This window comes from Typopeltis vanoorti, chromosome 16, assembly GCF_054136105.1.
Source record: "Typopeltis vanoorti isolate ZY-2024b chromosome 16, IOZ_Tvanoo_1.0, whole genome shotgun sequence".
Taxonomy (NCBI): domain Eukaryota; kingdom Metazoa; phylum Arthropoda; class Arachnida; order Uropygi; family Thelyphonidae; genus Typopeltis; species Typopeltis vanoorti.
Window position 1 is genome coordinate 59,674,697 of NC_143564.1, and position 27,145 is coordinate 59,701,841.

Consider the following 27,145-nt stretch of genomic DNA (forward strand, 5'->3'; position numbering starts at 1 on the left):
AATGATGCCAAATTTTTGAGATGGACGATGCGATGAGCAGAAGAATTGTGAATGTAGCGACCTGAAAATGTTGGCTTGCGATAGACAGAAATGGAGATGGAACCATCTTTTTTTTTGGATTTGTACATCCAGGAAGGAGATACCCTGTGGAGATTCTTTATTGAGCGTGAATTCGATGTGCGGATGAAGAAGGTTGATTTTATCTTGGAACAAGTGTAGTTCTTGTTCAGAATAACCCCAGACAGCAAGGATTTTTGATCAACGTATCATTGCCAGATTTTTGGTTTAGGATTAAACGTGAAAATTTTTTCTTCCAGGTGTGTTCTAGAAAGACATTGGCTAAGTTACTTGATAAGGGAGGACCCCATTGCTGTTCCTTTCTCTTGCTTGTAAATTTTCTCTTTCCAGGTGAAGTATCCAGATGTAATAACAAATTTGAATAATTCGACAATGCTAGATGGGAATTTCTAAGTTAGTAAGTCTATCGTTTCCTTATGGGGCATGTTAGTGAAGAGGGAGACAATGTCGAAGCTAATTAGCATGTCAGTTTCCAACAGTTGAATGTCTTTTATTTTTGCATGAAACTCTGTGGAATTTTTAATCGAAGATACTGAGCCCTATGAGAGGATGAAGAAGGTTAGATAAAAATCTTGATAATTTGTAAGTCAGTCTGCCAATAGAATCCACGACAGGTCTTAGTGGAACTTTATTCTTGTGGAGTTTAGGTAGACCGTATATTCTAGGAGGCCTAGCATGGTATGTCCTGAGTTTTTTTATTGTTTCTTGATCTAAGGAAATAGTTCCATCTAGTAGCTTGTTCAGTTTCTTGAGCTGTCTTTTTATAGGATCATAATCAAGTTGGGCATATGTATTTCACTCTCGGAGTAGTAAATTCATTTTTTGGTCATTTGATATGGTATCTGGAACTACAGTGGTATTTTCCTTGTCAGCTCCCTGATGATTATGTTCTTATTATGTTTTAAGGAGGTAAGAACTTTCAATTCTGATGGTGGGGTATTCAAATCCGAAGGTTTGGCATCATAGATTATTTTGGCTATTTCGAAACGAAGTCTATTGGCTTCAATAGTATACCTCGAAGAAAAAATTTTCACATTTAAACCCAAACCAAAAATTTGACTACGATATGTTGATGACGTCTTTGTTGTCTGGTGTCATTCCGAACAAGAACTACACCTGTTTCTAGATAAAATAAACTTCTTCATCCTCGCATCAAATTCACGCTAGAAAAAGAATCTCTACAGGTTATCTCTTTTCTGGATTTAGACATCCAAAAAAAAAAAAAGACGATGGTTCCATCTCCACTTCTGTCTATCACAACCCAACATTTTCTGGTCGCTACAGTCACAATTCTTTTGCTCATCGCATTGTCCATCTCCAAAATTTGGCATCATTAAATCATTAGTAACCAGAGCACACAGATTCTGCTCCTCTGAAGAATCTCTGAACAAAGTATTGGAAATAATCAAAAATACAGCCATACTAAATGGATATAATCTTAAAACAACTCAAAAAATCATCAGTCACTTCCCCACATCAACCTAGACAAGAACAAGCCCATAGGATTCCCATACCTTATGTCAAAGGCATCTCCGAGCGTCTTTCATAAATTATGAAGAAATAAAAATTTGCTACTACCTACAAACCAATCAACCAGATCCATAACTTGTTACTTTCTCCTAAAGACAAACTCTCACCTCTGATGCTACCTGGTGTGTACGAGGTTCCATGCTCCTGTAAATTGTCTTACTATGGACAGACAGGTAGATCTGTTCATAAATGCATTTCAGGACATCAAGACCATATCTGTCTTATCAAACTGCTGAAATCTGACCTTGCACAACATGGATCCATTGGAAAAAGACCAAACTTCTACATAGATCTTTATATAAACATGAATGTTTATATGAAGAAAGTGCTGAAGCCCTACTTCACAGACCAAATCTAAACCGTAATGAAGTTCTTGCTATTCCTAAAATATGGGAAATTGTCATACAAAATTGTGTACAATAATAATTTTTATATATGTTATCTTATTTTAATGTAATTATTTTTTTCCCCCTCCAGATATATTTTAATTTAATTCTATAACACGTTACTGCATGCATATTGGGATTCCATTGCAATCATGCACCCTAACTGTATGTTAGTATTGTTTGAATTAACTGTACTGTGATGGCCTTTGATACTTAGGATGAAATATTTACTTATTAAAACTTATTACTGTGGTCATGAATTTTCCACAGGTTTCATTGTACAATAAAGTCGTTACAAGTCATTGTCTAGTTTTGTATCAGCAGCACTGTGGAACATATCTCATTTTACTGTAGGTTACAGCCTTTCGTAGGTGGGATACACTTAAAAACCAGCAGTATTAGCATTTTAATTAAACCACCATGAGACAAAATGAACATGTGTTTAGAAATAGTATTGCTAGTATAAGGATAGAGGAATATTTCTGCTCTATGCAGTTTCTATCCATAATTATGCCTTGAAGGAGCACAGTGTGTATGTGTATATATATATGTATATATATATATATGGGGTGCTTAAGGGTCAAAGCTGTATAACTGAGAGGAGACCTCCACATAGCCTTTAAAGGAATGCGGAGAACCGACCAGGACTTCTGACCTAATGTCCAATCCTCACCTTCTCGTGGTGCACCCTGTTGGGTATCTACTTTGATACTGAACGAACGAGGATGGGCTGGCAATTTGGGATTTAGCCGACCAAATTGTATTCTTATTGGTTAAAACCAAAATAAAAAATGATGGTACAACATGACAAAATTTCATGCCGGCTGGGGTGTCGCCGGTTAAACAAGGCCCCCGTTGTTTTCGCCAGGGAACCAGGGCGAACAGTGAAAAGTCAGCTACTGGAACAAATCTGAAAACAAACCCCAACTCAACATCACCAGAGTTAAAGATCAGCAATATCAACGTAAGAAGACTGAATGGCAAAGAAATGGAGCTAGCTGAGGAATTAGATAAGTACCAGATCGACATAATAGGGGTGACTGAAACAAAAAAGACCAAAAATGGTGAGATCTTTCTGAGCAATAAATACAAAATGTTATATTCAGGCAATGACAATCAAGGAAAAGAAGGAGTAGCCATAGTATTCAACACAAAATATGAGGCTAATCTTCTTGAATGGCAGTCAGTCTCAAGTAGAGTAATGTGGGCAAATATGAGAATGAGGAACTGGACAATGAGACTTATTTGTGCCTATGGTCCCACAGAAGGTTCTACTAAGGTAGAAGTGGAGGAATTTTTTGAGGCTTTAGAAAAAGCAACTGACACAATGAAAAAGGAAAAGTTGGTCCTTGTTGGGGATCTAAATAGCAGAGTAGGAAATGATTGTGAGACATACAAAGATATTTTGGGAAAATTTGGAGAAAATAGCAAAGCTAATAATAATGGCAAATATCTGTTGGATTTCTGCTCAGGACATGGACTGGTTATTACTAACACTATGTTCCAACATAAAAATATGCACAAATTCACATGGAGAGAAGAGGCTAGGAATAAGAAAAGTCTCATTGACTATGTTATTGTTGATAGTGATGTTTTCTCCCTGGTGCAGGACACCAGAGTGTAAAGAGGATTTGAAATTGGAAGTGATCACTATTTAGTCGTGAGCAGGATAAAATTGAATTTCATATTGAAAAGAATAACATGTAAGAAAGTTTTAAAGCGAATAAAAGTTGAGCAGCTCTCAGATGTGAACTGTAGACTAAAATACAGAAAGATTATTGAAAAGAAAATGAAAGAGTTTGAGAACAGGAATCAAACCTTGGAGATTCAGTGGCAAACTCTGAAGAAAATATTGATTGATTCTGCCAGAGAGGCATGTGGTGAGGTTGTGTGCAAGGATAAAAAAATCAAAACTCCCTGGTGGACACAGGAAGTTAAACAGGCAGTGAAGGAAAAGAAGAAAGCATATCAAAAGTTACTGGCAAATAAATCAGCTTTTACAGAATACAGAGACAAATGTAAGAAAGCTAAACAGTGATGTAAAACTAGCTAAACAAAAGTCATGGGAGGACTTTGGCAAGAATATAGAAAATAAATATCAAGAAGGTGGCAAAATATTCTGGAGGTTGTTGAAGAAGCTTAGGAATGGAGGAAAGAGTGCTGTAAAAGAAGTTAGAGATGATAAAGGTGACATGAAAACAGGAGAAAAAGATATCCTCGAAGTATGGAGTAATTAATTTGAAAAACTGCTAAATGAAACAAGCAGTGATGACAGCACAGTGATAAAAAACACTGACCAGGCATGCAGTCAGGAATACATATCCATACTTGAAGTAGAAAAAGCCATCAAAGGCTTGAAATGTGGAAAGGCAGCAGGAGTAGATGATATTCGACCAGAAATGCTGAAGTATTGTGGTATAAGAGTCTTACAGTGGCTGCACTGCATAGTTCAGAAAGCCTGGACAGAGGGACAAATTCCCGATGATTGGAGTAGAGCTCTCATAGTACCCATATATAAAATGGGAAATAAAACTGAATGTGAGAATTACAGAGGTATTTCCCTACTGAGTGTTCCTGGCAAGATCTATGCAAGTATACTTGAGAAACGGTTGAGAAGAATTGTGGAAGAAAAGCTTGGTGAAGAACAAGCTGGATTCAGGCCAAATAGAGGCTGTCAGGATCAGATCTTCACTTTACGACAAATCGTCGAGAAAGCATGGGAATATAACAAAGTTCTGTATTTAAGTTTTGTCGATTTGGAAAAGGCATATGACAAGGTGCCAAGAGAGAAGCTATTCAATACGCTGCAGTTATATGGTGTCAATGGGGCATTATATCAAGCAATTCTTAGTCTTTATTTGAGTTGTAAGTCAGCAGTTAGAAATGAAGGAAGTACAGGAAGATGGTTTAATGTTAAATCTGGTGTGAGACAAGGATGTACATTATTCCCTCTGTTATTCATTATCTATATGGATCACATTATGAAGGAATGTGGTATTAAACGTGATATCAAAATTGTAGATGTTAATGTCAGCTCTTTGCTTTATGCGGATGATGTTATACTTCTAAATAAATCCGCTACAAGTCTGCAAGATTCTCTCACTAAATTGAATAGCTGTTGTAATAGATATATTATGAAGGTCAGCAATAAAAAGACAAAGACAATGAAAATAGGCAGAATCATTAAAAATGTCAACTGTGTTGTGAATGGAGAACCTGTGGAACAAGTAAAACATTTCAGCTACTTAGGCATGATTTTTACTGAAGATGGTAAATTAAATATAGAAATAGACAACAGAATCAGCAAAGCTGGTATGGTGGGGAGTCAATTGAATAAATTCATATGGAATAAGAAAGAAATTAGTCGGAACACTAAATTAGCTGTATATAAGACGGTGTTCAAACCAGTTTTAACTTATGGATCTGAGAGCTGGGTTAGAAGTAAAACACTTGACCAAAGACTAGAGACTGCAGATATGACAGTCCTGAGAAAGATTGGGGGCATGAACAGATGGCATCAATGGCAATATCATATTAAAAATGAGGATATTAGGAAAGAACTTGACATTGTCGGCATCGAGGAATGCATTAGCAGGGCTAATCTCAGGTGGTATGGTCACTTAAATAGAATGGGAGAGGAAAGATTTGCAAAACAAGTGTTCTCTGCCAGGTTGGCAGGAAAACGACTAAGAGGAAGACCAAGATATAGGTGGATTGATACGGTACAAAGTGCCTTAGACGATAGAAATATAAGATCTGATAATGTTGGGGTCTTGACAAGTAACAGACTGATTTGGAGGAAAATTGTAGATAGGAAGTTAGTAATGATGTAATTTTTTCATGTAGTACTGTCATATCCTGTACACCCCCTTGAGGGTACATGGCAGGAATTTGATGATGATGATGACACACACGCGCGTGCACACACACACACACACACACACACACACAGTGGTATCTTGCTAATCCGAACTAATAAATTAACAATAACTAGTGTTAAGTTAAATAATCAGATTCTAATGGTACATCAGTTTAATTCTGTAAATAAATGAAGTAGCTGATATAAAAAAAGCTACTTCATTACAACACTACAACAGCATGTACTGTTATGTAAAACTTAAAAAATAATACAATACACAAGTTTATTTTAGTAAAAAATTTAGTTTGTATGTACCTGTATTGTTGAGGATTCTGATTTAATAAAATTGCATAGTTTAGTACATAACTTAATTTGCATAAAAAATATCACTTTCTTGTACACAAGACAAAAAAAAGTTTCACAAAATAACACAAAAAAAAGTTTTTTTTTTAAATTTCTTTGTAAAAAAGTCACTGATTTTCTTTTGCTTCTTGGAAGCTAAACTTTTTTCGAATGCTTCTTTTCGGAGCTGCATTAGCAATAAAATTTTGTAGAATGGCGTGTTATTCTGCTTAGTCCGTTCTATATACACATTAAAACTGTCAACTGCCTCTTCATGTTTTACTTTTTTTTTTCTTTGAGTTCTTTATCGTCGTCATCATCTTATTCATTCTATAGCGTCATATTTATAATATCAGCATCTGATTCGAATTAGAATTCACATTCAGTTCTACCTGTAATCTGTTCCGTAACATCTGTTTGTGAAATTTCAACATCTGGTTTATATTTTAACCAAATTATGCACATTTTGAATGTCTTCTTTTTGTGTATCACCGTAGTTATCTTGGTAAATTCTAGAAGGCCACAGTTTTTTCCATGATGCTGAAATTGCTTCAGGTTCTACGGCTTCCAAGCAAAAGTGAACACACAATAAATCAAAATAGGCCTACACTATAACTGTAGAATCGACAGTATGAAAAAAAATACTTTACTGTAATAATAATAAAATAAATAATAATAGTTAAAATAATAATTATTAAATAAAAATAATAGTCCACAAAATAATACGTAATAAATAAAACTTTTTTTTCTTTCAAACCGCAGTTCAGATTACTGGAGGTTTCTGACTAAAGAGGTTCGGATTAGTGAGATACCACTGTGTATATATATATATAATGGCAAGTTTTTTACCTTGGGTATAAAAAACTTGCCATATATATATACAGGGTGTTCGGGATAAATTTGACAGTTTCGTAAGGAAAAAGAAAATCTTCTTTGTATCTATTAAATTTAATGAATTGACAAAAAAACATTACAGGCAGAGTTAATTACAATACTATCAACAAGATTTACTCAAAATAACCACCATTAGCATCGATCACAGCTTCAATTCTGCTTCGGAACCTCGAACAAGCTGATGCTACAGTCTCCCTGGGAAGGGCCGCAAAAACTGTTTTAATTTTATCCATTAACTGGGCTTTTGTATTACTGGAAGTGCGATTGGTGTCTTTTTCAACTGCGCCCCATACAAAATAATCCATGGGGTTAAGGTCTGGGGAGTTTGGAGGCCAAACATTTGGACTGGTGAAGTCGTAGAAATTTTCAGACAACCATTTTTGACTTTTCCCAGAGGTGTGGCAAGGGGTCGAATCCTGCTGCCATACATACGGCCTACCATTGGCTACCCTTGTTATCCAGGGCTTGACTACAGTTAGCAACTCCACAAACAAAGCCCGAATTCCAATGCCAGGGTTCTTCAACACCTGTTCCTGCAGATTTGCGAGGAATTCTGCTGTACGAACGCAATCAGATCGTCTGCTAGGGATCTTTCTTCTTGCTACATCCTCGTAGTCACCATTGCAAGTCTCTAGTTCATGCCTGATTGTTTTTACTGTATTCAGGGAGCATTGGGCAGCAGTCGTAATATCCTTATTTTGATGGCGGGCACGAATCATCATGATACAAGTTATTCTCTTCCATGATTCAGGTGGGTTCCAGCTATCCATCCTTTCTGACATCTTGTATATGAATGAAGAAGGGTCCAAACTTTTAAATGAAGAGAAGTGTGTGTTAATACATGTAACTTACGGAAAAATATAATTAATTATAAATATGTCAAATTTATCCCGAACACCCTGTATATGTATATGGCAAGTTTTTTATACCCAAGGTAACATATATTACCTTGGGTATAATATATGTTAAAGATACCAAGTAATTTTATAACCTTGGTTTTAATCCTTTTCCCTAAGTAAGCAAACAGATAAGTTTGTGCCTGAACGTTGTTCAAGTCTCATGGTAGTGCAACACCATGGCAACTCATGGTAAAGGTGGAGCAAGCTCTGATCACTATCCTTGATATTTCCTATAATGTAAAACACATCTCCTAGGAGATGTATGATGTTATACATTATGGGTGGGGGTCACTACCCAGACCGGTTTCAACCTTTTTTGAGGTCTCATCAGTGAGTAGGCAGACCCTGAAATGCCAAGGTTTTAGTAATACAGAGCTTATCAATTTTACCTATGCAAGTTGCCACAAGGTGCTTTGACCTTGTGGCAACTTGCATGTAAGAATCTCCGGATGAGAGAAAGATGTGGCAAGTTTTTTACCTTGGGTATAATATATGTTAAAGATACCAAGTAATTTTATAACCTTGGTTTTAATCCTTTTCCCCAAGTAAACAAACAAATAAGTTTGCACCTGAATGTAGTTCAAGTCTCATGGTAGTGCAACACCAAGGCAACTTGTGGTAAAGGTGGAGCAAGCTCTGATCACTATCCTTGATATTTCCTATAATGTAAAACACATCTCCTATATATATCTTACATTCCTAAATATGTTCTACTTTTTTTCTATAGTTTGACCTGTGTTTTATTTGCATTGTAGTTTTCATTAAGGATTTTGGCAATTTTCATTAGATTTGATCTTAAGATATCCTGCTTTTGGTAATATGGGAGAAGATATATTCCATTATTAAACAGAGGTTTTATCCTATTCAAGTTGTACTTATTTGTTGCAATTTTTAGCTGAAGTAGTCGATTAGATGAACAGAGATGCAGGCTCTGTGAGATGTTTTAGAGATTAGTGTTTGGAAGATGTTTGGTTTAAGCAAGAATACTTGTCATGCTTTACTTGAATGGCTGTTCTGATACATTGAAAAAGACAGACAGCTGTCATTTACTTGTAATTAGAATTTGTTTTAATAGCAACTTATTTGACTCTGCTTTATTGATAAATTGATTCTTAGATGTTGGCTGTGGGTGAATGCCAGGATTTTTCTTATGCTTTTTATTCCATATGATTATATGGTGAATAGATCAAAAATGTGATTTCAGTAATTAGTTTTTGGCATTAGAAAGCACTTTTGATTGAGACTTCTTCACAGAATAATTTGTCAATTAAAGGGTGTTGAAGGGGTGAGTGGGAGGAAATGGATGGAATGAGTCTATCGAGATGCTTCATTTGATTTGTTCTAAGTGAAATAACTTCCATAGATAAAGTAGATTACCTACATAAACTGTTAACAGCATACTATTCGATTGGGAGTAGGAAATATTTTTGGTAAAACATAATCAGGAGAAATACAGCCAGAATACCTATATCAAAATAGATAATAGAATAAACAATGCCTATAGGATTGGGAACCAGATGATTAAATTTCCATTGCATAAGAGAGAGAGAGAGAATTAGTCCGTAATGGAGTATGTGACACTGTTTACTTCAGTTTATTGATTTAAAAGTCAAAATTAAAATAGTTGATCAGATGCTACAGAAATGAGAGCTCTGAAAAAAATAGAAAAAAATAATAATGAACAGATGATATCAGTAGCAGAATTATAGAAAGCAGTGAAGATATTTGGAAGGAACCTGACTTTTTAGCATCCGAGAATGTGTGAGGAGGGCTATCTAATGTGGTATTGTTGCTTAAACAGAATGTTACAGTAAAGAGGAACAAAAGAGGTACTTGATGTTAGGATGCAGGAAAATTCAGAAGACTGTTTGGATTGATGTAGTTAGAAATAGCTTAAAAAACTGAAAAGATCTGAAAATTTTGGAGTTCTGCAAAATAACAGACTAATTTGGAGGAAAATTGTTGATGGAAGTTAGTGATAATGCAACCTAAATTATATAGTACTAATATGATAGCATTCTGCTCCCTCCATGGTACATAATGAAGAAATAAGGATATGGGAAGTGGGAGAGAGAGAGTCGTCTGATAATTCCAGACTGTTTCTTAGAAGAATGTTTGTAAAGAGCGTGGTTACATAATTTTTCCCTTTGGGATTGATGGGCGAAATTGTAATTTTACATTACAAAATCTTTGAAGTGCTATATGGATATCTTTATTATTTTGTTTTTATTATTTTTATTTATTTATTTTATTTTTATCCGTTTTATTTTTTTGTTAGAGAACAGTGACTAAATCCCTGTGAGTTTGCCTGATTGATTATGCAATTTTAGTTATGTCTTAGGAAACCCATAAATTTTAGGTGAAGGCCTTTTGCTGTTAGTTAAATCTAGATCACCTTAACTTTATCTACTAATTTCGTTGATTGATTTGGCTAGTAGTAGGGTTAGTGCATAAATCTATATATGGTGCATCTTTAAAGAGCCTAACCATCTGATGCAATTATAATTTAGTACATCAAGGTTAATTATGGTCCTTGCTTTCATGCTTGATGAAAGGTAAGAGTATTTGTTTTTTCTGAGAGCCATCATTGCTTTTAATTCTTTAGAATCCTGTACTGTTGCACTTAATTTGGCATACCCCAAGCATTTGATAGGGTTTGGCAATGAGTGTTCCTTGCAAATTACCATTTTATGATCTTTCTTCCTCTTGTCATTCATGTATAATGGTAAAGGGTGTTCTCTCTTCACATTTTCTGACTAATGCAGGTATTTCTCAGGGCTCTGTTACTTCACCCACCCTCTTTCTCATTTACTTAGGCCTTCTCTCACTGACCTCAAACTCCCATCCAGTTTTGCTGATGATTACACTCTCCTGTTCATATGTCCAACCTCGCAGTGCTCAACCATCTCAAGATCATCTACAATAAATGTCCTGAACACTGAACTGTGGGGAAATAATAGTGTAATCAACTTCATTGATTCACGCATAGTTGTTCTTTTTCCTTGGGGGGAAAAAAACAACTCTTAGTCCTTGTACCTTTTGATAATGCTTAACTTAACAGTCAAGATTAGATCTCTTTCTCTTCCTCCCTCCCCTGGGATTCTCAATCATAGTTTTTCATGGTTTAATTTCATCACGTCTATGGACTGATTAGATCAAAAACCTGATCACTTTATAGCATCCCCAGGTTTCAAAAAAATTGTCATACTTTTTTTTTTCCAAGATGTCATATTTTATCTCTCCAGTTACTTACTGTGTATAAATCCCAAATCCATCCAATCTTGGAATACTACTTTAACATATAGGGGTGATGTTCCAACATCCCCTGTTAAAAATTCTCGATACGTGTTCTGATAAGGACAGGTTTGGTTAATCTTACACAGACTCTCTTCATTTGCTGTTGCATAGATAGTCAGTTTCTGACCATTTATGTGAGCCCACACTGCATTTATTTGCCATATTTTCTTGTGGCCTCTCATGTCTAGGAGTGATGATATATGACAATTAAGAGCCTAAAACAGCCCACATTTCTTACATTTTTGACTTCTTCAGACCAAAAGATTTAATAATCAATTCTTATAGGATTCATTATTAAACCTTTTTTCAGGATATTTTAAAGAGAAATGGCAAATTTGTGGCCTTATCTTTAATATTTATGATAAATATGCTGCAGCATCACTACTCATGGAGAATGAGCGTAAAACATCTTGAATTTCTTCTTTAAATTTTTAGACCATCCTGTGTCTCCAGTATCACTTGCTCTTGCAAACTTAAATACTTCAGACAGACATGAAGAACTGATAATATCCATCTAGAAGAGCATACTGACTATGCCTATTATCTGCACTACAGCAATTCTGGAGTTGCAGAGCATGCCATGATCAGAGATCACCAGTTCCAATGGGAAAATCCTTGTTTTACAGTAAATATAAATCTGTGAGATTATTTCTGAAATCTGCCACAGCACTATGGGATCAAAATTTGGCAGCCCCATCATCATATCATCTACATCTTTCTTCAAGCATGGAGAGGCATTTGTCTCCCCATGCTTCCATTATGGCCAGTCTTGTACTCACTTTACCAGAAAGCTTTGAGAATATCATATTGAGATCTTCAGAATGATTCTATCACTGTACCCATAGAGGTCACCAGTTAGGACTAGAGGAGCCTGCCTTTTACAATCAGTCTGTATTTGCCTTTCTACTGGTATGCTTTCATGCATATGTTGAGTATATTTCTTTGTGCCCATGAAGATATCTAAATGATTAGATTAAATTATTAAATTACTAAATGATTAAATTACTACACGAAAATATTGGTTTAGTAACTTAATTAGCTAAATTATTAAATTATTTTATTAATAATTAAATAATATAAATAATTAAAGGGGTCAAAGCTGTATAACTGAGAGGAGACCTCCACATAGCCTTTAAAGGAATGCGGAGAACCGACCAGGGCTTCTGACCTAATGTCCAATCCTCACCTTCTCGTGGTGCACCCTGTTGGGTATCTACTTTGATACTGAACGAACGAGGATGGGCTGGCAATTTGGGATTTAGCCGACCAAATTGTATTCTTATTGGTTAAAGCAAAATAAAAAATGATGGTACAACATGACAAAATTTCATGCCGGCTGGGGCGTCGCCCGGTTAAACAAGGCCCCCGTTGTTTTCGCCAGGGAACCAGGGCGAACAGCGAAAAGTCAGCTACTGGAACAAATCTGAAAACAAACCCCAACTCAACATCACCAGAGTTAAAGATCGGTACTATCAACGTAAGAAGCCTGAATGGCAAAGAAATGGAGCTAGCTGAGGAATTAGATAAGTACCAGATCGACATAATAGGGGTGACTGAAACAAAAAAGACCAAAACTGGTGAGATCTTTCTGAGCAATAAATACAAAATGTTATATTCAGGCAATAACAATCAAGGAAAAGAAGGAGTAGCCATAGTATTCAATACAAAATACGAGGCTAATCTTCTTGAATGGCAGTCAGTCTCAAGTAGAGTAATGTGGGCAAATATGAGAATGGGGAACTGGACAATGAGACTTATTTGTGCCTATGGTCCCACAGAAGGTTCTACTAAGGTAGAAGTGGAGGAATTTTTTGAGGCTTTAGAAAAAGCAACTGACACAATGAAAAAGGAAAAGTTGGTCCTTGTTGGGGATCTAAATAGTAGAGTAGGAAATGATTGGGAGACATACAAAAATATTTTGGGAAAATTTGGAGAAAAGAGCAAAGCTAATAATAATGGCAAATATCTGTTGGATTTCTGCTCAGGACATGGACTGGTTATTACTAACACCATGTTCCAACATAAAAATGTGCACAAATTCACATGGAGAGAAGAGGCTAGGAATAAGAAAAGTCTCATTGACTATGTTATTGTTGATAGTGATGTTTTCTCCCTGGTGCAGGACACCAGAGTGTACAGAGGATTTGAAATTGGAAGTGATCACTATTTAGTCTTGAGCAGGATAAAATTGAATTTCATATTGAAAAGAATAACATGTAAGAAAGTTTTAAAGCGAATAAAAGTTGAGCAGCTCTCAGATGTAAACTGTAGACTAAAATACAGAAATATTATTGAAAAGAAAATGAAAGAGTTTGAGAACAGGAATCAAACCTTGGAGATTCAGTGGCAAACTCTGAAGGAAACATTGATTGATTCTGCCAGAGAGGCATGTGGTGAGGTTGTGTGCAAAGATAAAAAAATCAGAACTCCCTGGTGGACACAGGAAGTTAAAGAGGCAGTGAAGGAAAAGAAGAAAGCATATCAAAAGTTCCTGGCAAATAAGTCAGCTTTTACTCTTACAGAATACAGAGACAAATGTAAGAAAGCTAAACAGTGTGTAAAACTAGCTAAACAAAAGTCATGGGAGGACTTTGGCAAGAATATAGAAAATAAATATCAAGAAGGTGGCAAAATATTCTGGAGGTTGTTGAAGAAGCTTAGGAATGGAGGAAAGAGTGCTGTAAAAGGAATTAGAGATGATAAAGGTGAAATGAAAACAGGAGAAAAAGATATCCTTGAAGTATGGAGTAATTACTTTGAAAAACTGTTAAATGAAACAAGCAGTGATGACAGCACAGTGATAAAAAACACTGACCAGGCATGCAGTCAGGAATACATATCTATACTTGAAGTAGAAAAAGCCATCAAAGGCTTGAATTGTGGAAAGGCAGCAGGAGTAGATGATATTCGACCAGAAATGCTGAAGTATGGTGGTATAAGAGTCTTACAGTGGTTGCACTGCATAGTTCAGAAAGCCTGGACAGAGGGACGAATTCCCGATGATTGGAGTAGAGCTCTCATAGTACCCATATATAAAAAGGGAAATAAAACTGAATGTGAGAATTACAGAGGTATTTCCCTACTGAGTGTTCCTGGCAAGATCTATGCAAGTATACTTGAGAAACGGTTGAGAAGAATTGTGGAAGAAAAGCTTGGTGAAGAACAAGCTGGATTCAGGCCAAATAGAGGCTGTCAGGATCAGATCTTCACTTTACGACAAATCGTCGAGAAAGCATGGGAATATAACAAAGATCTGTATTTAAGTTTTGTCGATTTGGAAAAGGCATATGACAAGGTGCCAAGAGAGAATCTATTCAATACGCTGCAGTTATATGGTGTCAATGGGGCATTATATCAAGCAATACTTAGTCTTTATTTGAGTTGTAAGTCAGCAGTTAGAATTGAAGGAAGTACAGGAAGATGGTTTAATGTTAAATCTGGTGTGAGACAAGGATGTACATTATCCCCTCTGTTATTCATTATCTATATGGATCACATTATGAAGGAATGTGGTATTAAACCTGATATCAAAATTGGAGATGTTAATGTCAGCTCTTTGCTTTATGCGGATGATGTTATACTTCTAAATAAATCCGCTACAAGTCTGCAAGATTCTCTGACTAAATTGAATAGCTGTTGTAATAGATATGGTATGAAGGTCAGCAATAAAAAGACAAAGACAATGAAAATAGGCAGAATCATTGAAAATGTCAACTGTGTTGTGAATGGAGAACCTGTGGAACAAGTAAAACATTTCAGCTACTTAGGCACAATTTTTACTGAAGATGGTAAACTAAATATAGAAATAGACAACAGAATCAGCAAAGCTGGTATCGTGGGAAGTCAATTGAATAAATTCATATGGAATAAGAAAGAAATTAGTCGGAACACTAAATTAGCTGTATACAAGACTGTGTTCAAACCAATTTTAACTTATGGATCTGAGAGCTGGGTCAGAAGTAAAACACTTGACCAAAGACTAGAGACCGCAGATATGAGAGTCCTGAGAAAGATTAGAGGCGTGAACAGATGGCATCAATGGCAATATCATATTAAAAATGAGGATATTAGGAAAGAACTTGACATTGTCAGCATCCAGGAATGCGTTAGCAGAGCTAATCTCAGATGGTATGGTCACTTAAATAGAATGGGAGAGGAAAGATTAGCAAAACAAGTGTTCTCTGCCAGGTTGGCAGGAAAACGACCCAGAGGAAGACCAAGATATAGGTGGATTGATACGGTACAAAGTGCCTTAGACGATAGAAATATAAGATCTGATAATGTTGGAGTCTTGACAAGTAATAGACTGATTTGGAGGAAAATTGTAAATAGGAAGTTAGTAATGATGTAATTTTTTCATGTAGTACTGTCATATCCTGTACACCCCTTGAGGGTACATGGCAGGAATTTGATGATGATGATGATGAAATAATTAAAGTAATTAAATTAGCTAAGTTTAAAGCTTAGATTTTTCTAAGCTTTAGACATGTTTTCTCCACTAAACATCAACATAAGTAATATTTACTAGTCCAACACACATTTCATAATATTTGATATGAAAGCTAAATCAAAATTGTTAATTACAAAAAAAAAGGTTTTCAAATACTGTGTTCCATTATTGTCATAGTTCCATGTAAGTATAAGACTTAACTGTAATAAGAAGAAATATTTCTTAATGACATGTGCTTTGCACTATGCCTTAAATTCATCCACTGTTCCTCACTTACCATACCTTTCAGCAGTGTATCACACTTGTTTACTACTCTGTTTAAAATTAGAAATTAGAACCCCCCATAGCTTGTTTAGTCCCATGCAGCATGCTTTTCACAGTCTAAAAGATCGGGGTATGAATCCTGAATCTTTCCAGAGTCCTTGAGAAATCTTTTTAAGATATTTCATAAAAAGTTAAATGAACTAGATTCATATCAAGGGAGGAATGGTTACAATCTTTGTTTAAGAGTTGAATAGCTTAGTTGACTAAGCTATTCAACTGCCACTATTGATACAAATATGCTTAATCATGGAAGTGATGATGGAGATAGGAAGATTGTATGCTCATCTGGTGCAGACGTGCAAGGATGTCTTTGTAAGTGAAGCATTAGATGTGATCTGAAAGTTGCTCAACTGGGTCATGCTGACTATATAGTCACCTCTATAGTCATGCTGACTATAGAGGTGAGTAAACAAAAAAAAATAAAAATAAATAAAGAGGAGATAACTTATTTGTGTCTATACAAATGCTAGAAGTATCAGGAACAAAAGGATTGAGTTTGTTGCCTTAGTAAATATGCTGTATCCTCATATTATGGGCATTAGTGAGACCTGGCTCTAAGAAGCAGATGTACTTACTGGTATTGAAAGTAAAGGGTAAAGTATTTTTTAGTAAGTATAGACACCCCTTGAGGGTACATGGTAGGAATTTGATGATGAGATAAGATTGGAGATGGGGGGGGTGATGCCAATGTCAGATGATTTGAGTCCATTTAGGGTACAAAGCTATGATTCCAATATTAGTAACAATTTTCCATGCTGCACTGAGTTTGAAGCTGGGGTAAGGTGGAATCTAACAAGATCAAATACATGATTAATCATCACGGGCGACTTTAATTATCTACATATTGATTGGATAACAGTGAAATCTTATGAGAAAAATGAAGCTGAACTTTTGATATGTTGTGAGACAACTTCCTTAAGAAGTATGTGACAGAAGGAACTTCAGGTCAAAAAGTGTTAGATCCCATTGTAATGTACACAACTGTGTTGTCTCCAGTTGGTAACAGGGGTGATGCTATACTGATCTGAGAAGCAGTTAAGTATATGAATTTTTTTATTTTTTATTTTTATTTTTTACTTTTAAAAATGTTACATGCTGAACTATAAAGCATGAAATTATAAATTTATGACCAACTGAGAAGTATATTAGATTCTATTTTATGGTATTGGTTGCTTAATGGAAAGGATTTCAGATAGGCAGTGCTTGGAATTCATTTAAATAATATTTAAATGATGCTGAATTTTTGGCTTTCACTGTTTTGGCACAAGTATTGGAGAACCAAGGTTTGGATAAGATCTGAGAATTTGGAGTGGAGTTTTTTATATCATCCTCACACGGAAGTCCCAAAACCTATGACAGAACAGTGCCATGTGTGGGCAATAATCAAACCATGGAAAGAAGTCATCTCATTTGGCACCATTGCAGTTCCACAGGATATGATGTTAAGAATGACTGACTTGGAAAAGGTAGACCGTAAAAAAGAAGATTTGAACAAGGTAATGGTCAGGCTTGCCAAGAGGAGAGCCAACAACAACAGTGTATTTTGGAGAGCTGGTTAGGAAAAGGTTCAGAGTATTACAAGAATGAAGAGGGTTATCTGGAATTTTTATGGGATTGTGAACACTTTGTGTTAAATCATCAATGATAACAAACTGTCTTCTTTTCTAGCTTGGTATGTAAAGTTTGTTTGAGTTCATTCAGTTTCAATGGTTAAGTTTCATCAAGTGTCAACCACCACTCCTTGACCTGAATTCAGCCACTCCTAACATGGAGTACAGAAGCTGTTTGCAGCCAATTCACTGAATACAGTCACTGCTTGAGATCACCATATCTGGCTACCCTCGCTTAGTTTAGTCTGTGGGTCGACACAGTTTACCAGGGTATGGTCGCTACCAGTTTACAGTAGCTTCTTGGAGCCATAAGTGAGAGTTAGGTGTCCAGTGAGAACCAATCCAGCTGAACCACAATTATGTGCAACCATCCAAGTGGGGAGGTACTATCTCTCCTCGACACCCTATGTACACCCCCTCTGAGAAACCAGATGAACTAGAAAAGGAGAATTTCACCATGGACAGTACAAAATTTTAACTTCAGGCAGGGAGGACAACAAACAACAAGAGGGAGTAGCACTTATATTAAATTAAAACCAAAGGCTCAAAACTCTCTATTGTCTTACAATCTTATCTTATCTAGGATAATTAAATCAAGATTTAAAACATCAATTGGATCACTCCTTATTATTCAAGTATACTCACCAACTTCAACATCATCAGAAGAAGACATTGAGGAGTTCTGTACAGATCTGCAAAAAGCAGTACAGCAGACATCAAGTCAAGATCTCCTAATTGTAATGGGAGACTTAAACGCAAAAGTAGGCAAAGACTGGGATATCTGGCCATGAGTAATCGGACAGTTTGGGTATGGAGAAAGCAATGAATGTGGTGAAAGGCTGCTAAATTTCTGCTCAAATGATGGAATAACAATAATCAGCACTCTCTTTAAACAACCAAAACCCCAAAGAAAATGGACATGGATATCACCAGACAGACAAACCAAGAATACTATTGACTATATTATCGTAAACCAAAGATGGAAATCAAGTATCTTAAATTGCAGATCCTTTGCTGCAGACTGTGGATCAGACCATAAGCTAGTACTAGCAAACCTAAGAATAAAGTTGAAATCTGAAAGCACTTTTAGAGTCAAAAGGAGGCTGAATGTCAATAAAGTACAAGACAATAATATTCTAAGAAAATATCAACTAGAACTAGATAAAAACCTGAAGGAACTACCAAAACAGAATATAAGCATCAAAGAATATTGGTGTGAATTAAAGGAAATAATATTAAAATAGGCAGAAAATACAATAGGTTACACAGAAAGTGAAAGTAAAAAGGACTGGATCTCAAATGAAGTAAAAAGGTTAAGTGACCAAAGGAAAAGCATGAAATTAAAATAGAACTATAACAGATATGAATATAATAGAGTAACCAGAGAAATTAGAAAACTGGTTAGAAGAAAAATGCAAAATGGCAGAAAAGCTATGAAAAGAAAATAACTTCCATGGATTATATAAACAAATAGATCAGATTAGTAAGACACGGACAACAAAAATGATAACGATCAAAAACAAAGAGGGACAACTAATTGAAAGTAAAACAAGAAGAATGGCCAGATGGGAAGAATACTTTAGTGACTTATATAATAAAAACAGCTCTCAGGATGTTATTATTCCAGCAACTGAAATGGAAGAGGAAACAAATATCTTTACCAAAGAAACAATAGCACACAGCATAGATAAGCTCAAAACTAAGAATGCACCAGTATTGATCAGATACATACAGAATTCTTAAAAGCAGGAAAGGAACAACTTCTGGAACCATTAAAAACATTATTTGAAGGGATCTACAAAAATGAAGCAATATCTAAACCAAATCAGTTCTAACTCCTGTATACAAAAAAGAAGATAAAACAGAATGCAATAAATACAGAGGCATTAGCCTCTTCAGGTTTTTAGGAAAGTACTCCAAAAACAAATTAAGCCATATATGGAACTAGCATTGAGAGAAGAACAAGCAGGTTTCAGACCAGGATGAAGCTCAATTGATCAATTATTCACCTTAAGACAGCTAATGGAAAAAGACCCTAGAGTACAACCAAAGTTGCTATATAAATTTCATAGACTTTCGTCAGCCATTTGATTCAATCCATAGAAGAGAACTGTGGGAAACTATGAAAGAATTTGGAATTCCCAAGAAAACTATAAGAATAATAAAGAATCAACTAATGCCTTTTTGTTCCTGTATAGGGAGTAGGCGAGGCTGTTTTAGCCCTATCTAACATTTGGAGACTGAGTGGGCAGTTCAGTCTCCACTGGTAGCCAATCAGAGATAGCTAGCCCAAGGCTATCACTAATTAAATGGCACGCAGTGAAGAGGTGACTCAACAAGTGCCCCCATCTCGTGGTTCCTAATCCTAACACATTTTTAATGTCTGAAATAGTGTGGGTTTTATGGTCGATTTTCTTGAGTTTACGTGATGAAGAACCGGGTTTCCAGGAGAAAATACCCGCTTGCCCATGCCAGAAGATCGACTAACTTGGGAACAGGTTGAAAAAAGGCTTAAAAAAATTTCCTCTAGTCGCTGACTAGATTTGAAAGAGTCTTCCTTCGTGTGGTCAAGTGCCGTGGTGTGCAAATGCCACATCCAATGAGCTACACATAATCTATATGAGAAATCTGAAAGTACAGTACAAGTGGAGGACACCTTAACCAACTGGTTCCACATAGCTAGTGGAGTAAGACAGGGATGCAATCTATCACCAGACCTGTTCAATCTTACACTGGAAGAAGCAACCAGTAAAGCCTTAAACAAAAAAAGACTAGAATCAAAATATATGGGAAAAATATAACAAACTTAAACAGATGACATTATGCTAAAATTATGCAAATAGGAAAAAGAAACACCAATCTGAAAACTGAAATTCATAGTTAAAATGTAGAGCAGGTAGAAATTACAAAAGATATAAACAGACAAATTAGCCAAGCATCCCAAACTTTTGGCAACTAAATAAAATATGGAAGTCAAGAGACATCAAACAAGTAACAAAAGTAAGAATCTATGAGACAATGGTCCTCCTAATATTTCTCTGTGGAAGTGAATGCTGGAATCTCAAAAAAGCTTAAGAGAAAAAATTATTAACTACTGAAATGGATTGACTAAGAAGATTACTTGGAGTATTTCTGCTGAATAGACTAAGAAAAAGACTTAAGGAAATGACTAAAACAAGAAATAATAATAGACAAAATCCAAGAAGGAAGACTGCGATGGTTTGGCCATGTGACCAGAATTGGAACAGAAAGATTACCAACTAAAGTCCTGTATATAACGATGGAAGGTAAAAGATCTAAAAGGCGGCCCAGAATTAGATGGATAGACAAAATAAAAGTAAACCTGAAAACCAAATCGCAACAAGCGACACCGAACTGGACAGAATTGTTCAAATGCTCTAGGGACAGACAGAAGTGGAAAGAGTTCATTCAGCCTCATCATCATCATCCACATAGATGATGGAAGACAGAAGTGGAAAGAGTTCATTCAGCCTCATCATCATCATCCACATAGATGATGGAAGACAGAAGTGGAAAGAGTTCATTCAGCCTCATCATCATCCACATAGATGATGGAAGACAGAAGAAGATGTAAAGTTAGAGAAGAGAAGCAGGTCTAGTGACTGTTATTATGCCTGTTCCCCGCACACCCAAATATCATTTTGACATGAGCATTATCTATAGACGTCCAGATAAATCTGGATACGAAGCTCTAAAACCCATTGAATAACATGGATAAGAAGTGCAATTTGGTGTCACTATTTCATCCACATTGGCCAGTAGGGAGGTTAAATGATATTAGTGAGAGAGAGAGAGGGGGAGAGATTCTTCACTCACTTTCAAAAAGTAAAACATTATGTTTAATATATATATAGAGCGTGTGTGTGTGGTTTAACATACAATATATGATGTACTTAAAATATGCAGCTAATGTACCGGGTGATTATAAAATCACGTCAAGTGTTCAGAGCCCTCTAGTGAGTAATGTATTGGACGAAACACACCAATATTCGGTAGACATACACAGTGGAACGTGAGGATTCAATTTAATGAAAAAAATAGCACCAAATGTCACCAACAGGGGAAATTTTGGCACTGTTTACCGAGTAAAATGCATTAGTTTGCATTATCTCGTTTCTTGTGAGCGATCATGCAATAAAAGGAAAGCCTGTGAGATTTCTTATCATTCGTAGACGAACTGCTTTTAGATGCCTCTACCTTACGTGAGCGTGCTTTGTTAGTCAAACTCTATTATCAGCGGAACAATAATGCCAGTGCTTGTCTTCGTGATTTTCGCCGTATGAAAAATTTACGAAAAGGACCGATTAGCGTAACAAACTTATGAAAACTGATTCGGCAATTTGAAATTACTGGAACTCTAGCAGTGCAGGTAGGCAGGGGACACAAACCAATCAATCACCAACAAGTTGAACAAGTTGCAACTGCTATTGTGGAACAGGAGATGAAGAATGTGCAGGGTACCAGCAGTGCACAAGCAATATCCCAGCAAACGGATATCACATACACAACAGTGTGGAAAACTTCAACATCAGATGTTGAAGTTTTACTCCTATAAAATCAGTCATGTTCAAGAATTGCGTCCTGGTGATGCGACCACACGAATCGACTTATCTTTGAGATTCTTAGCGCGCATAGAAGTGGATGATACATGACCATAGCAGATTTTATGGAGTGATGAAGCGCACTTTTATTTGAATGGCGATATTAACACACGCAACTGTTGCATTTGGGCTGCAACTAATCTGCACGTGTGTCTGCAGATGCCTATCCACTCGCCCAAAGTCGCAGTGTGGTGCGGATTTATGGCATCTTTTATCATCGGTCCATACTTTTATGAGGAAAATCACCAAAATGGACCAGTGACTTGTTCCGTCAATGCTAACAGGTATGCCAATATGCTACAGAACTTTGTGGTTCCACAACTGCAGCAAAGAGGATGTCTCGATTCGACCATCTTCATGTAGGATGGTGCACCACCCCACATCAGACTTCAGGTATAGCGTGTTTTGCGACATTTCTCTGACAGAAGAATCATTAGTCGTGCATTTCCCATGCCATGGCCACCGAGATCGCCTGATCTCAATCCTTGTGTCTTTTGTCTGTGGGGATTTCTTAAAAGCATTGTGTATCAAGGACATGTACCCAATATTCCAACTTTGAAAGATCGAATAACGTTACACGTGAGACAAATCAATTCTGATGTGTTGCGAGCCATTGTGGAAAATGTGCACTGTATGCAGTTCCTGGAACATCAGAATGGTGGTCATATTGAACCTCATTTGTAATTAACAATAAACGTCACGAAATTGATGTATGCTTTCTCTCATTTGCCATTTAGTCATTCATTAGTCACACCTACTAAAATTAATTTGGCAGTGCCAAAATTTTCCCTGTTGGCGACTTTTGGTACTATTTTTTTTTTCATTAAATCGAATCCCCATGTTCCACTGTGTACGTCTACTGAATATTGGTGTGTTTTGTCCAATACATTACTCACTAGAGGACTCTGAACACTTGATGTTATTTTATAATCACCTGGTATATTAATGAAGTTCTTTTTCAAACATCTGTATGAGTAACTCACCCCCCCCCCCCCTCCTTCCATGTGTGTACACATGCAGAAGGAGGGAGAGATAAAGTGTTGTATAGATGTCATTGATGTAGACCTGTAGTTGGTAATTGTTCATGTTTAATTTTGTGATTTAATTCACAAGAGCAAAGAAAGAAATGAGAAAAGAAATATATTTATTTTATTATTTAGCTGCAGTATTTCACAGGTTTTATACCCATCATCTTCAGAGCACAAACAATTCTTCACAGTACATAAACAGCAATAATTAATTAATAGTTTAAAATTTTAATGGACAACACAAATAACTGAAATCCTACATTTGTGCCTTTTATTGTTGATAAATGGCCCTAGTGTTGGATTTCACTGCATTGAGTTTACAGTAATGTCAGTCTTAAAGTAATTGTTTCCCAGTTTAACAAATTGATACAACAATGTAGCTGCTGCTAATTCCAATAATACCTGCCCCCCACCTCTCTCTCTCTCTCTCTTTTCTAACTGTGAACTCCTCCTCTGTGAAAAATTCTATTCACTTTTTAAGCTGTGTTGAAAAACAATATCCTATAAAGTTCAGACAAAATGATCATCTTCAATATTTCCATTTACTAATGTACCACTAACTGTGATACCCTTTATTTGATGAAATCTCATTTCTCTCCAGACTTATTTGAATTCATATTTACAATACATGCTTTTCATTTCGTACGGAAATGAACAATATAGACAAATGGATGATGGTACAGCAGTGCAGCTCTCCCCCTTTTAAATTTCTACATAGAACATTTAAGAAAATCAGGTGTTTCTGTTTATTTAATTTAATTTATTTTATTCTCTTTTGTCGTGAATTAAACTTCAGAATCAAACACAAATTATCATTAATATGATTTTCACACTGTTCTGTATGCAGAACATCTTTTCATACACTGGTGCATTTTTTTTGCACTACAGTAATATTGGAATAATAAGTTTTATTTTGCTTAAATGCTTTAGTATTCAATATAAAATTATCCTAAATTTCATTCTTTAGGTCTGATAATTCAAAATGTAAATAAAAGGAGTGATCTGCAGTTTGATGTTCATATAACGGTTATAGTTTATTTACAGGTGGTTGAAGGAGATTTCACAGCATGTGAACAGCTGTTAGAGAAGGCTGCTGACAGTGAGTATTTTCAATTTTATGCCTGAAACTGATGTTTACATGAATTTGCACTTGCATGGTTCATATAATATGTATAGATCAGATTTAATATTGTGAATTCCTCATTATTTTATTTTTAGTTATTTTCTCTCTTGAAAGCTCATCTCTTGTTGTTTCTTGCAGACTTCGAAAATTATTTGATTGATAATTTCTAATTATTGTAGCATTGGATTTATGTTGTTTATTCTGCAACTGAATAAATTTCAAAACTGCACCCAGTTGTTTCATTCTTAATGAATTGCAGAAACTGGTCTTAAACATTTTATTATAAAGAATCCATAACATAATTTTGTATTATTTTTAGGAGTTTTGTAGGTATATCAAATTTGGCAGTTTGCTGTCTTCTTGTTCACAGGTTAGGAATAGTTCATTGTTTTTAAAATTATTATTTTTAAATCATAGATGGAATGACATATTTCTGAAAGTAGACTCATTTTCTGATGTAGTATAAATGCTGAAAAGGACTTATCAATAACAAATATTAATGGGATCAGAACTAGCATTTACAAGGAGACTAATGATGTGAATAATTGATGTGATTTAAATTTATGAACAAATGGAGTTTGTTCTTAGAAAAACAGAGAAGGGTTAGTAGTTTTGTGTATGGTTTAAAGGAAGTGGTGTGAAGATTATATTTATTTAGCACTTTGGCTGCATTTTTTATGTACAGTGGATAAAGGGTATTGATCATCATCAAATTCCTTATATGTATTCTCAGGGTATAGACAGGATAGTATAATAATACTACACGAAAGATTTAAATTATTACCAACTTCCTATCAACAATTGTCTTTCAAACATAATCTGTTACTTGTCAGGATTCTAATATCATCAAATCTCATAGTTTGATTTTCTAAGTTAATTTAACAAATGCTTATCAAACCATCTAGATCTTGGATTTTTTCCTGCCATCCTGACAAAAAACATTTGTTTTGCTAACCTTTCCTCTGATGCTCTGTTCAAGTGACAAGTCTGTATTAGTCCTCACAGATTCCTGAATACTAATGTTAAATTCATTCCCAGTGTCCTCATTTTTAATGTTTCTGCTATGATGCCATTAAAAATAAAGGGAGTGAACAGATGGCTGTTCACTCCCTTAATATCATTCTTTGACACCTGACTTTACATCAACCCATCTTTGCTTACTTCGGTCATTTCTAACTGCTAACTTTCAACTAAAGTATAAATGATTACTTGATATAATATCCTGTTTACACCACATAACTGTAGCATTTCAAATAGAATTTCTCTTGGCACCTTGTCTTATGCCTTTTCCAGATCTACAAATCTCAGTACTAAACTATCTTAACCTGAACAAATATGGTTCCAGCAAACTATTTCTCATATGGGAAACTCATCTGCAGGCAATCAGTCCAGTTGCCAAGAACATTCAACCAAATCCAGTAGGTGGTGTAATTTTAGGACTGTAGGCATCACTGTATTTCTCATGCTGAATTAATGCCTGTTTGCATGTATTAATACAAGCATATTATTGAAGATGTCAATTTAACTTTTGTGAAATGTTGGAAATAATAAGTAAATTTATCTGTTTTAGTTAATTTCCTTAAATAACATATTATGTAATAATAAACATGAACCTTATCACCAGAATTTGCAGTAATTTCACTTTTGTGAAATGTTGGAAATAATAAGTAAATTTATCAATGTTTTAGTTCATTTCCTTAAATAACATATTATGTAATAATAAACATGAACCTTATCACCAGAATTTGCAGTCTTGGCTGCCTTACTACATTGTTTGGAAAAATTCATATTAGATTGCACTGTTAGTCTGCAGTTCTTTTTGTTTTTAACTGTAATATTACTTGTCTCTGTATATATATATATACAGAGACAAGTAATATATATATATATATATGTATGTATGTGTATACACTCCAGATGATGACCTTAATAAGAAGGTTGAAACGTCGGGAAATTACATTATTTCTAACACGGTTGTAGTCTCCATAATTTGTCTGAAATGAATACTGATCCCCATATAACACTAAAGGAAAGGATTATGCCCATTATTGCCGTGCAATAACAATATTTATAATTCACTTCCTGCAGTGAAGAGGAGAGAAAATTCAATTGGAAATCTTCAAAATACAAATTTCCACATAAGATCTATTGTACTTTAATAAATTTAGTTTAATCCTCTATCCAAGTGTGAGAAAAACAAAGTTTACACCTGAAAATGTCTTCAGGACTGGGGTAAGGTAGTACAACACCGGACAACTCGTAGCAAAGATGGACCAAGCTAACATCACTCCTATCTCAGTATCTCCCATAATGCAAAGCACATCTCCTTGCAGATATGTATAATGTTATGCATTAAAGGGAAGGGCTACTACCCCAGACTAGTTTCGACCTTTATTGAGGTCTCTTGGAAATAATAATCAGTGGGAGCTAGGCCTAGAAGTGGAGATACCAGGCAGAAGCAATGGCGAAGTCATCTCTACCTATAGGAGTTGCCAAAAGGTGTGCCACCTTTTTATTAAATTACTCTGGATTTAGAGAAAGATGTTGAAAGTTTTTTGCTCACACTTGGATAAAGGATTAAACTAAATTTATTATAGTCTAACCAAGTGAAAAATAAACTTTCAATATCTATTGTACTTCTCCTTGAATCCATTAACAAAGCACTCACAACCCATTCCATTCATTCACCACTCTCCAAGTGAA

At 35.5% G+C, this 27,145-nt stretch overlaps 1 protein-coding gene across 1 annotated transcript in view; it reads left to right on the forward strand.

Moving 5' to 3' along the window:
* muskelin (muskelin 1) overlaps window positions 1–27,145 on the forward strand; it is a 411,065-nt gene that overhangs the window by 91,861 nt on the left and 292,059 nt on the right. Inside the window, exon 7 of the mRNA XM_090406668.1 lies at window positions 24,364–24,418. Within this exon, the coding sequence (XP_090262794.1) occupies window positions 24,364–24,418 (55 nt within the window). The remainder of the gene's footprint in view (window positions 1–24,363; window positions 24,419–27,145) is intronic.